This window comes from Saccopteryx leptura, chromosome 5 (genome assembly GCF_036850995.1).
Source record: "Saccopteryx leptura isolate mSacLep1 chromosome 5, mSacLep1_pri_phased_curated, whole genome shotgun sequence".
Lineage (NCBI taxonomy): Eukaryota > Metazoa > Chordata > Mammalia > Chiroptera > Emballonuridae > Saccopteryx > Saccopteryx leptura.
Genome location: NC_089507.1, coordinates 164203287 through 164216942, shown reverse-complemented (window position 1 = coordinate 164216942; position 13656 = coordinate 164203287). Strand labels below are relative to the sequence as shown.

Below are 13656 nucleotides of genomic sequence, written 5' to 3'. Positions count from 1 at the left end.
TGTGTGTAGCTATCCGTATTCACAAGCATGTTCTGCTTATTTCTGCCCTTGGCAGGTCCAGCCCTAGATTGTCTGAGCCTGGGTTTTAGTTTCCCTGCCCGATTTTCATAGAAGCATGTGTAGCAAACCATGTCCCCATTGAGAAAACATAACTTCATTCATGCCTTCGTTTCTTGCCCTCCTGGCCCTGCTTCTCCAGTGAGTCGACATTACTCAGCATGCCAGAGCACGAAAACAGGCTCCATCAATGAAGGAACTAATGAATGAACAGAAGCCTCCATGCAGGCTGCAGGCTGCAGACTGACAAGGGGCAGCGGTGGGGCTGACCTTCATTTCTTCACTGGGGGCTGGAATACGAGTGGCTATTTTTCTGCCCTCCTTTCAGCCACCCCCCACTTCTCTTTTGGGTCCCACCGCTCTTGGATACCTTTTTCTTCCTGTGCAGCCTATGTTTGGGAAGTCATTCTCTGGTTAATCCTCATTTCTAGTATTTACATTCAATTCCTGTTCTTTTTTGCTTTAAAATTCTTCTACCTCTTTTTTAAAATCTCTACTTAGGTTCCTTACTCATCTTTCTGGGACTATGTTCTTTGCCATTTTTTCCTAACTACCCTGTCACCATTACCACCCATGTTATCTGTGTGTAAAGTCAGCGGGGCCCTTGGAACCCAGGATAGCAAAGGAAGCCCACATAGCTCATATTATTTCCTTTGCATCTTTCTCTATTTGATGACTGAGATTCTGAGTAGATAGGGAACAGCCTGACAGACATCTTCTTGAAATTAGTATGTGTATTAAAGATCTTCCAATCACAAAAAAAAGTTTATAAGTATTACCTTCTAACTATGGAACAAGTTTTCCATCAAAATATTTCCTGTCTGAGCAGGTGATAGCACAGTGGATAGAATGTCTGACTGGGATGCAGAGGACCCAGGTTTGAAACCCTGAGGTTGTTGGCTTGAGCGCAGGCTCATCCAGTTTGAGCACAGGGTCGCTGGCTTAAAGCCAAAGGTTGCTAACTTGAGCAAGAGTCACTTGTTCTGCTGTAGTTCCCTGCCCCAGTCAGGGCACATATGAGAAAGCAATCAGTGAACAACTAAGGTGCTGCAATGAAGAATTGATGCTTCTCATCTCTCTCCCTTCCTGTCTGTCTGTCCCTGTCTGTCTCTCTGTCTCTGTTACATACACACAAATATATATATATATTGTATATATATATATATATTTGTATCTCCTAATGAAAAGTAAAGAAAATTGAAAGGTCCTTTAAGATCTAGGTATCTACCAACTACCCCTGTGTACAGATTTACCACCCATAGTCTCCTCTTTTATGAACAGCACCAAATTCCTAGACAGCTCATAAATCCTAAATTCCAGACCTGATCTTACTAGTCCCATGATGCACTCTGGATGTAAGTTTCCTGTTGGTGAAATGTACAAACATTTGCAAATCCAGTTTTTGTTTTGTTGTTGTTTTTTCCATTGATTTGAGAGAGAAGAGGGAAGGGGGGTAGGAAGAGAGAAGCATCAATTCATTGTTCTACTTAGTCATTCCATTTAGTTGTGTGCTCATTGATTGCTTCTTATACATGTCCTGATTGAGGATCGAACCCGTGACCTTGGAACGCAGGTACGACACTTTTATCCACTGAGCCCCCCCAGCCAGGGCTCGCAAATCTAGTTTTAATGACCCCATCTCAAGCTGAAATTCTCTGTATGGCCTTAGACTACATTTAATATGATAACAAAAAATATACCAGAGAATCGATGTCTTCAGTGGAATTCCATTAGAGAAAAGGTCAAGTCTGTATAGAGCTTAATGTTCCGTGATAGCAGGGAACACATGTTGCATGGAGGCAGAACAAGGTGGCCAGGGAGGAATGCATTGAGCTCCAGATGAAAGCTAAAAGGAAATGACCTTTTAAAAGCATATAAATACTTCATCTATCCCAAGCCAGCTTCTCAACTCTTCCATTTAACTTTCTTCATTACAAGCCTTCATGTCAAGTTTGCTCTCAGACATGGAAACATTCCAGCTGGTGACCAGGAATAAGTCATTGAATTATTGGGTTCAATCATTGGTTTTTACACTCATTTTTTCTTGGTCTAGGAGGTTCCTTGTAGAATAAACTCTGATGTCACTTAAAAGTAGTTTGAACTCTGACCTGTGGTGGCGCAGTGGATAAAGTTTCGACCTGGAAATGCTGAGGTCACCGGTTCGAAACCCTGGGCTTGCCTGGTCAAGGCACATATGGGAGTTGATGCTTCCAGCTCCTCCCCCCCTTCTCTCTGTCTGTCTGTCTGTCTCTCTCTCTCTCTCTTTCTCTGTCTCTCCCTCTCCCTCACCTCTCTAAAATGAATAAATAAAAATAAAAATAAATAAAAAAGTAGTTTGAATTACTGAATTGTATCGCCTTTCAGATCCTGCCCTGTGCTAAAACGAAGTAGTAATTCCCAAACTTCCTGGGAATCATTCTTTTATCTACAGTGCCCTCTGTTCTTTAAGTTAAAGTGGACTAAAATTAAGAAAGGTTTTGGAACAACTTGTGATTTCCATTAGCTGTAAGAGAATTATTGTAGGATATCATTGATGTATTTGTTGTCTTCTTTTTATTGGATTTGAATTTTTCTGTTTACTGAAAAAGTAGATGTTTATTGTAAAATGTAAACATTATAAGAATGTTTATCTTGAAAATAATGGGCCCCATAATTTCCACTGTTCTCCTCCATAATAATATTTTGATACCTATTCCTCCATTTTTTTCTGTATATGTACTAACATTATTTTTTCTTTCTTCTTTTTACAAAAATTGGATCATCCTGTTTTACACTTTGCTTTTTCAATAGCTTTAGAGTTCACCACAGTATGCTTAACCAATCTTCTCCTGATAGACTTTGGGCTGTTCTCATGTCTTTTGTAGGACAAAAATGTGGTAATGAACTTTTGTTCATTTGTAGTATTTTTTTTTACACCTGAGAGTTAACGCATTTCCAATTTAAAAAATAATAAGAATAAAATAAAATAAATAAAGGAGGAATTAACTTAAGCCATCATATTACCACTGTGAATTTCCTAAATGAATAATTGCTTCCCCGATTTATCTTTTGGGGAACACCTGTTTTTCCTCCTTTGGGTCTGTTTGAAGCAGGGTGCATCTTCCACTTGACAGATGCAGTCACACTTTTTTTCTCTGTTCTCAGTGGCCCCATGACATACTGAAAAGCAAAGCCTGTGCCTTAGCCACAAGCGCCACGCCCCCCGACTGGGTACTAAGTTTCATCAGAAACACTCATTTGTACTTTATTTATCAAATACTGTGAACAGTGCCTGATGACAGTAAGTACAGCATCAATACTATACTCATTGTTACTTCAGTGTTGGGTCATGTCCCTCTGGTCCAAACTGCACACGGAGAACACTGACAGTGTTCACCTTGGGTCATCATTTTGACACTTCCTGGGGTTAAGAAACACCTGGGCACTATATGGAGAACCCAGGCCCCTCAGCAAATCAGCAGGAGAGGGGCCTGGAAGCTGTTTTCAACAAGCCTACCAGATAAGCCATCAAGTTTTAGAAATATACTGTTAGAGAATATATGATTTTTATTTCAGTCTGTAAACTGGTATAGGGCAGGGTACAGTTTTCACCATGCGTTGGGTGCTGTGGGAGTATTATATGCCAATAATGATGATCTTCAAAGTGAATGGGGCACATTGTTCCAGAAGTTTTTCCGCTGCATGCTTCTGAGGTGCAGACACTTAAGGAGAGCCTCAGACTCATCGCCAATGGCCTGTGGTCCACAGCCGCCACGCCCCTGTCCCCCTCTGCAGGTGCAGAGACTGCGGCCAGGGCTTATGGCACCACCCAGCCACTGACTGAAATTCCCTGCCTGGTTGCCCCTTTCTCTTTAAGACCTGCTTGCCTTTAGTTTTGTTCTAAGTGTTTCTTGTTGCCAGAGCAACCCTAATCAATCACTGGACTAAAAATAGCTCTTTCAGGTTTCCAGAGCAGGTCTGTAGTGAATTGAAAATTCAGCTCTGCCATGCATTTTGCATATGCTGCTTTCCTTTCCCGACACTGAACCTGGGCGTGCTGGTGTCTGGAAGTCATTCTTGCCAGGGACTTCGCTCACCTTTCCCAGTATTGTTCTCCCCCATGGCAGGACCCCTCATCACTTCCAGAAGACACAAGAGCGAGCATTTTCGTGTTCAGCCAAGAACCACCGCTTTTCTGCACTCTTGGTTTTAGGTGCTCGAGTTTTCGCTGGTACCCAGTTGTCACTTTATAGAAAGAGGTGCATGCCAGTGGGCGCCGCTGGGTTTGGAAGGCACACAGACCCCGGCTGCTAGGGAAGCTGGTCATGGCAGGGAGCAGACGACAGCAAGACTAATAAGACTCTTCTAGGTTGGGAGGATCTAAAGCAAGAAAACCAAAGAGATGACGAGATCTTTTGCCTTATTTCCCTAATTTCTCCATAACACCATCACTATTTTTAGAGTGTTGAGGGCAAAGCAAACCCTGGATGTATAACAAAGTGAGTATTTATTATGATTCTCCCAGCCAAGTTGCTCTTCTGGTTAAGAAGAGAGAGAGCCTGACCTGTGGTGACACAATGAGTAAAGCGTTGACCTGGAATGCTGAGGTCGCTGGTTCAAAACCCCGGGCTTGCCTATTCAAGGCACATATGGGAGTTGATGCTTCCTGCTCCTCCCCCTTTCTCTCTGTTTCTCTCTGTCTCTGTCTCTCTCTCTGTGTCTCCTCTCTCTAAAATGAAAAAATCTAAAAAAAAAAAGTGATAAAAAAATTTTTAAAAAATAGAGAGAGAGAGAAAGAAAGATTTTTCATGAGAAAGATTTCAGATCCAGAGGGGTCACGGGAGGAAGGAGCCCTGAGGAGGGGCTGAAATGACTCATGATGTCCCCCCAGGCTCCAGGGGACGAGGACACCTCACTGCCTCCCCCTGCCTCATCACACTGCTCCAGTCTCCGCCCTGACCCTCTGCACAACAGGTAGGGTCAGCTCATGGGACACTATGGCTCCCTCAAGCTGTTTTTTCTTATGCTATTTCGTCGTTTCTTTGAGCCTCAGTTTTTGTAATAAGGCTGAGTGACCCAGTAGGCATAAAGCCTTTAGATCTAGGAGAAAAGAAAGTACACGGAGATCCCAGTAGTATTCTTGTTTTCCTGCATGAAGTTGGCAGGGAGTCTAGGGAAGGCTGAGTGAGCAGAGGTGAGGGGAGAGAGCAGCCGTGCAGAAAAAGCAGCTGCCAAACCTTCCGGAAAGGAAGGGCAGTGAGAGGATGGACTCGGAAGATATAACGACATGTCCTCAGCCCTGGCCAGTTAGCTCAGTTTGGTTAGAGCGTCATCCCAAAACACTAAGGTTGCAGGTTCAATTCCTGGTCAGGGCACATTTGGGAATCAATCAGTCAACACTCAACTAAGTGGAACAATAAGTAAATGTCTCTCTCTCCTTCCCTCTCCCCCCACCCCGCCTTCCTCTCTCTGTCTCTCTAAAATCAGTTTTTAAAAAATGACATGTCCTCAACAACAAAGGTCAGGGATCAGAGCAAGGCTGAAGGAGACGCAAACAGCTCTGTGTTTTGACCACCATCCATGTCCCAGGAAGGACTAATCAGATGTCCTCCTGTTGTCGCCACTCCAGCAAGCTCACGGCCTTCTAGGGCATCCTCCCACTTACACAGCAGATACCCCTTTCCCCATCTCTTTCCCCCAGCCCCCCTCCATGTAGCTGATGGGATTTCATGGGAAAGAGTAAGGTCGTATGGGTCATCCCATCGTGATGGTTCTATCAGACACTGCCTGGTCGTGGACATTTCATTCTCACCCCGTAGCTAGGAGGTTGGTATTGTCTCCATTTTATGAGTGAGAAAACCGATGCTCAGGAGGATTAAGTAATTTTCCCAGAGTCACACAGTTTGTGAGAAAAGAACCTGGGCTTTGAACTAAAGTCTGTTTCACTCCAAAGCCTGTATTCTTTCTACTGAACCGCCATATGTCCTCCCTGTGGGCTCGCCGAACGCTACTGCACCTGGACACCAACTAATGGCAAACTTAGTGGTATCAGTTATAGTAAGTGTCACCCTGGACAATAAGCAGTGGCCATCGATGATGCAGATGACATCACAGATGGAATTACTAAGTTCAAGGGAATACAAATTCCTATTTCCCTGGATATGTTCAAACCTCAATGAGCCTGATGGGAGATTTGTAAAGGAAGCTGTGGTTAGATTCTGGAGGTTGGGTGTTGTGTTGGTTTTCTACTGCTGTGTAATGAATTTCACAAATTTAGTGATTTAAAGCATCACAAATTCATTATCTCACATTCCCATTGGGGACCAGGGTAGGTAGGTCTTTGGCTCAGAATCTCAGCAGCGTGAAATCAAGGTGTCAGCCATGGCTCCAGGCTCATCTGAGGCTCTAAGTCCTCTTCCAGGCTCACTAGTTGTTGGCAGGGTTCCGTCCCTTCAGGGCTCATTCTCAGCTCCTGGAGGCCGCCCTCAGCTTTTAGCCACATGGCTCTCTCAAGACATGGCAGCCTATGTGTTCAAAGCAGCAAAGGAATCCCTGCTTCTTCTAAAAACAATTCTTACGTGATGTAACATTAATCTATTCACTTAGGTGATCTAATCAAATGAGCTACCATCCCGTATTCTCAGGTCTTGTCTACACTTAAGGGGAGGGGTTTTACAGGATATGTATTCCAAAGGCTGAGAATCTTGGGGTCCATCTTGGAAGTCTGTCTACCTTGAGTGTTTTAGTCTTTCCTTCATGTTGTGGTGGGCCAAATGGGACTTGAAGCGTTCAGTGTGCCATAGAGATTATGAGTCTTCTCTGATCCCTTACACATCATCCAGTTTCAGCCAGTGGGTGACACTCCTGATACCTCTCTTCTTTAGTATGTTCCAGTGTGGTTATGTCAGGGTTCCCAGTCATTTTTCTTCTCCCACACAACTGTGGGGTGAGAGTGACTAGGTTAGATGGTATATTCCTAACTGGAACAAAGCCCTTAGTCATAGAAAGCAGATTTGAGCAATTTTAAACTAAAGGAGGAGCTTTGATGTCTGAATAACTAGAAGAGACTATGATTTACTCCATTCTAGTGGCAGCCATGTGTAGGGGAGGGATCTCCCTCTGTTGCAATAGTGTTGGAGCTTAGTATCTGTTTGATGAGCCAGATGCACAGATAACTATGATAATGGAAGAAGAGATCAATACTGTGACAAAGGTACAAACAAGACTACCTGCACACATGGGATAATCATTCAAAAGTTATATTTGAGATGGTTTATAGTAAGATTTAGTAAGGAAATTTTGGGCAAAAGACAAAACAAAACATAGCAGCCAGAAGTGTTCTGAGGAATGGAAGGGGGTCCTCTGTGACTGGCCTCTGGGATGAAGACAGGACGACGCCACAGAGAAAATAAGGGTCAGCTGTGGGAGACTCCATGTCTTCCCCATACGAAGGGAAGCTAAGCTAGCAGGACTGGGAGGGTTTTTGGATGTGATGGATGAGGTTAGTGAAAATGGCATTCCCTCAAAATTCACATCCACTGGAACCTCTGAATGTGACTTTATTTGGCAGTAGGGTTTTTGCAGATGTAATTAGTTAAGGACCTCAAGGTGTGGGACAAAATCACACTAGATTTAGGGTGGGCCTAAATCCAGTAGCTGGTGTCTTAGAAGAGGAGCAGAAGACACAAAGAGAAGGCAATGTGGAGACAGAGGGAGTGACTAGAGCTGTGCAGCCATAAGTGAAGGAACACCTGCGACCACCAGAAACTGGAAGAGGCAGGGAAGGGTTCTTCTCCAGCACCTTCAGAGAGAACACAGCCCAGCCAACACCCTGACTTCAGACTTAATGCTTCCAGAACAGTGAGAGGACACATTTCTGCTGTTTGAAGCCACCAAGCTCATAGTAATTTGTTATGACAGCCCTAGGAAACTCATACAGTGCAGGAGAACATTCAGATTCAGTATGGACCTTTCAAATTTGGTGTTGCCTGTGGGATCCTTGTTGGGGATGGCTAATGGGCAGCTGGATACATGAAAAGGACAGTTGGGGTTAGAGATGTCAATTTGAGGGTCCCCATAAAAAGTGGCTGTGGAAAAGTAGGAGCAGATGAGATCACCAGGGGAGAGAGTTTGGTGCCAGAAAATAGGGGAGAGGGCAGAACCTCAGGGACCACCCCCACGGAAAGGGTGGAAAAGGGCAGAGAGAGCTGAGAAGCAACTCATTCAGGAAGGAAGACTTGCTCTGAAACCAGACAGCGTAGTGCGTTCTATAGGATGTGGATGGAGAAGCAATACTTGTTTGAACATCCTTTGATAGTCACACATTTCCCGACCATACTGCACTGGTTGTGAAAAGGTAGGGGGTCAAAAGTAGAGGCAGCAAGCATTGTGAAGATTATGAAGGCAAAGAGAAGTGTATAATTATAGATGGAAAAAGAAGCAGAACCAGGGGAACTTGATGATTTTGTGTGTGTGTGTGTGTGTGTGTGTGTGTGTGTGTGTGTGTGTGTGTGTTTAAGACGGTGACACATTTCATTATAATTTTAGGCAGGAAGGAAGCGGGGGGGTGATGCAAATAAAGAAACAAATTTCCAGACAAGAGACTTACAAATATTTTTTACCATGCACTCACCATACACCAGGCCCTGTGCTGGGGTTTAGTTGGATGTTTCACTGATCTTCTCAACACTAATACTAGAGTAGAAGGGTTGTCCCCTTTCTATGAATAGGGAAACAGGGCTCAGAATGGTCAAGTAATTCACCAAATCCACGCATCTCCCATTGAGCCCTGGTCTGCTGACTCCTCCATCTCAGCTCTCATATTATTTTCCACTGGAATGAAGAAGGCAGTGCCTTTCTCTGAGTCATAAAGAATAAGAAGTAGCATTAAAAATAAGCCAAAGACATGCAGTGCAGGAGAGGAAAGTTGTAGGTGTCTCTGTCTCATGTGGTCTGTCTCCTCATTAAACTGTGAATCAAAATTATCAGCTTTGGGTGGGGGGGAAGAGTGAAGACAAGCATGAGTCTTGGGAGGGGAGGATGTTTAGGGGATGAGATACAGTAAGAAGCCAACCGGGGAGAAAGAGAAGAACTTGCTTTAACAGTTAAGGCTCCCCGAGGATTAGTGGGCGAAATTTTTAGAGATGCTAACCTGCATGGGGATGTAGACGTTTATCTCAACGTGGACATCTCACTGAAAAGATTTTACTGACAGCTCTGAGAAGGCCCTGAGCCATAGATATAGCTGACTATTAACTGGAGACACCTGCACGCTCCAGGGCTCTGAGAAACAGCCAACAAAAGTTCCCAAGGGAATTGTCAGTTTCTCCCTACCCCTAAACCACCACTGTAGGAGGAAAGTGCTGACCAGCCGGAGTTGGCCTGTCTGATCTGGGTCCTCCCCCTGTTTGCCCACCAGGTGCACTCACAGCCTCTGACAGGATGCCATTTTGATAGGAAAATAACCTAGGTCCTTGCTCAAAAATAACTAATTTACTTAAGACTTTTGCATTTCCTATTTGGGTTCAATACCCAAGTGTTGAGATTCATTTGATTGACCTTAAGTAAGTAGTTTAGTGGTTTAACCAATGCAAACTCTTTGTGGGATTCCATTCTGATGATGCACCCAGACCTAGCTCCCACACTGGATAGCTCTGTACTCGTGTTAGATGGACTTTTCTGTGAATTACGGGGTAAAAAGGGCATATCTTTTTACCTGAAGTCTTGTTTCTAAAAGAGTCTCAGGCAGGCACATCTCTCCAAGTTCATGGTTGATGGAGAGGTCTGCATTGGGCTCCAAGCTGTTCTGAGTCCTCTAGGGTCTCGATTCACAATGAGCTGCCCCACCTTGAAACTCCCCGGGATTGGGTGTGGGGGCTGCAGTTATGGAGTGAGAGATTTGGGAGGAGACAGCAAAGAAGGTGTTGATGAGGCCCTGGCCAGTTGGCTCAGTGGTAGAGCATTGGCCCGGTGTATGGAAGTCCCGGTTTGATTGCTAGCCAGGGCACACAGGAGAAACTCCCACCTGCTTCTCCACCCTTCCCTCTCTCCTTTTTCTCAATCTCTCTCTTCCTCTCCCGCAGCCAAGGCTCCATTGGAGCAAAGTTGGCCCGGGCACTGAGGACGGCTCCGTGGCCTCCGCCTCAGGTGCTAGAATGGTTCCGGTTGCAATGGAGCAACGCCCCAGAGGGGCAGAGCATCGCCTTTAGTGGGCATGCCGGGTGGATCCCAGTCAGGGGCAGATGGGAGTCTGTCTCTCTACCTGCCCGCTTCTCACTTCAGAAAAAATACCAAAAAAAGAAATAAGGCATCAATGAATAATCACAGGACCACATTTTCCACAAAGGCAATGACTAGGATGGACTGTTTCTGTGTTTCCTTAGTCACAGTTCAGCTTGTTTCCTTTGAATTAAGACAGATGAATACTGAATCACACCGGCCTGTGATGTCAGGGAAGTTTTCAATAGCATGTCCAAAGCCCCCGCCTTGTTGTACAGATGCCTCGGGGTCTAAGCTGGGCTGAAAGGGAATCCCCCACACATGGGCGAGGGTGGGTATTATGGACCTCAGGACTTTAGCTAATGCATTCTCCCTCTTTACTACCTGTGCATGAAGCAGTGAAGTAGTTTTCACACTTGAATGTGCATCGTCAGCATGCCTGAGAGGCTTCATAAATGCAGAGCCGTGGGCCCCACCCCACAGTTTCTGAGTCAGTGGGTCTGAGGTTGGGCCCAAGAATTTATTTCTAACAAGTTCCAGGCTGCTGCTTCTGCTAAAGGTTCAGAGACTCAACTTCAAAAACCAGTGGGGATAGTCCCTAGACCAGACCACCAGATTTTCAGTCCTGACTCTAGTATTTACTGGCTGTGCAATTGTGAGCCTTTTTTTTTTTTTTTTAGGTGAGAGGAAGGGAGATAGTGAGGCAGACTCCCATGTGCACCCCAACCAGGATTCACCTGGCAACCCCATATAGGGCCAATGTTTGAGTACTGAGCTATTTTTAGCACCTGAGGCTTATGAGCTCCATTGGAGCTATCATCAGCACCAGGGGCCACGTGCAAACCAATCAAGCCACTGGCTATGGGAGGGGAAGAGGAAGAAAAGGAGGAGGTAGAGGCGAGGAGAAGCAGATGGTCCTTTCTCCTAAGTGCCCTGACCAGGAATCAAACCCTGGGACGTCCATACACAGGGCCAACAGTCTGTCCGCTAAGCCACTGGCCAGGGCTGTGAGCCATTTTCTTAACCTCTCTGTGCCTTTGTTTTCTTATCTTTAGAGTGGGGTCATAATAACAGTACCTACTTTACGGGATGATTACAAGGAATAAATGAATTAGAACTTGCAAACACTCAGACCTGTCCCTGATATAGAAGACATACTTTGGGACTGAGCGTATCAGCCCAATTGTCATTTCTTTAACACCTGCAGCTCCTGGTGGAGTGCTGGGTCATTTTACCCATTAGTCTTCAATCCCATTTCTGGTAGCCAAGAAAGTTAACCCAGCTTGGTGCCAGCAGGAGGGAGGTTAGGTGAACATTCATCAAAATCCTCTTTTTCAGCTAACTTAAGGCTTAATATCAACTGGATCCGTAGACTGTAACTCAGTGAGACTGGAACAGTAGGGGGTGATGTGCATTTGGGGTTTCTCTCCACTGTGCCAGCAGCGGCAGTAGGAGGGGCTGCCATTATGTCAGGCTCAGCCATAGCCATACTGAATTCTGACTGTATGCCCAGAACATGATTTTATTTAACCCTCATAGTGTTACTGTTAGGTAATAATTAGTATTCCTTTTTTAATACTGCTAGGGTTCAGAAAAGTTAAAACAACATGTCATACAACTATCAAGTGATAGATCCAAAACTAAAAGGCAGGTCTGTCCGACTTTACAAATATATGGTCCTAAGGTTCTACTATTCCACTTGCCTAGCTTTATGTGAATACTTATAAAAGGGCAAGGCTGGGTCCTCAGGTTGCAGCAGTGGGAGCTGCTTCCAGAGGTAAGCACCTAGAACTGGCATTGCCTCTGATTCCGGAGTTTGCTTTTCTCAAGCCTGTGTAAGGATGAAAAAACAATCCTTTTGGAAATGTCCTCCTCAGCGACTTGCCTCCATTCCTTGCTTATTCTCTCTAGCCTGACTTCTGGGTGAAATTGTGTTCATGTTGCCAAAGGCGGCTTTTCGTGTCTGAGTTGGGATATTGAACTATGTATTTCAGTATTTCTGATCACAAACAGGGCTCCTGACCACACAGTCAAGAGAGCACCAGAGGCTGTACTGGAGATGTAAAAAGAGAAAAAAATGGTATGCTGATGAAACCTTAATCTCTTTTTCCATAGTGTTCCTTTCTGCCGAAATTCTCCATTCATATAGAAACCAAGTATGAGGACAACAAAGGAAGCAACGACAGCGTGAGTAGCCCCACCCCACCCCACTCCCCACTGTGCTCTTGTGTCTTGGGCTCTGAGAAAAACCTTTCTTTTCCAGCCCCAGTGTGTCCAGGACTAGCAGCCGTGTCTGGGGCCTCAGAGAAGTTCTGGCCTTTGACTTCTGTGGGCTGGTGCCCTGGGATTTCTTTCTAAATTATTTTATTGTCTAGCTTTTCTTCTCATTTTTATGTGCAGAAATTTCTGTGACCTGGAATAATTGTCATTGGGACTGAGAGAAAGATGGGGGCCTCTCAGATTTGGTTTCTGATCACTGGATTGCACACATCTCAGTGTCTGTTAATATTTACTTATAAAAAGTATAATCAAGTATATGTGTGCATTCTGTATATAGTTTCTGGACTGTGCTTATGTGCACATATCTATACAGGTACACACATATCCTGCAAAACATTTACCTCCTGAGGCATTCCGACTCTTACTACATTTCAGGCAAATACTTTGTTTATTAGTATTGTTTAAAAACCCATCTTCTGAGCTGGCTTTTACCCCAGCCTCTTTCTGTTGGAATAGTTCCCTTCTCTTTGAGAGTGAATATTTTTACCTCTCCAGAGTCTTACCCTGAGGTTGGGCTATAGGTTTGTTCCCTCAGGACACTTTGAGGGGAGAGTCTGGATGTAGAAGCTGAAGAGCTTCCACCTGTAATTTCTTCTTCATTTGCATGTTTTGCATTTGTGGAGAATGATGAGGATTGTGACTGTGTCAAAATGAGCAAGAAAGATAACAAAGTAACCCCAAGGGTGCCTTCACTTAGCCAAAAGCATGCAAAAAAAAAAAAAGGATGCAGGAGGTTGTTGAGGTACCTAAGTGCCATGAAGCAGGACTATAGACTCAGAAACATCGTCAACTTGAAAACCTTCTTTCCTATGAAAAGTCATTGAGAAGAACTAAGAAACCTCTAGACGGGACAGCTTTGGCCAGACCTGCTCTGTGGTTCTTTGTGTTAACACCTTCTAGAAGTTCCTACCTGGGAGGAGCAATTTCTACTAGAAGGTCTGGGTGTTTTTGTTTTTTGTGTTTTTTTACAGAGACAGAGAGAGGGATAGACAGGGACAGACAGACAGAAATGGAGGGATGAGAAGCATCAATCATTAGTTTTTCGTTGTGCATTGCGACACCTTTGTTGTTCATTGGTTGCTTTCTCATCTGTGCCTTGACCGTGGGCCTTCAGCAGACCGA

The 13656-nt window shown here is 44.6% G+C and overlaps 1 protein-coding gene across 1 annotated transcript in view; it reads left to right on the top strand.

The window, feature by feature from the left end:
- The window catches only part of PITPNC1 (phosphatidylinositol transfer protein cytoplasmic 1), a 280286-nt gene that overhangs the window by 166539 nt on the left and 100091 nt on the right, over positions 1–13656 (top strand). Inside the window, exon 5 of the mRNA XM_066386509.1 lies at positions 12370–12441. Coding sequence (XP_066242606.1) covers positions 12370–12441 — 72 coding nt within the window. The remainder of the gene's footprint in view (positions 1–12369; positions 12442–13656) is intronic.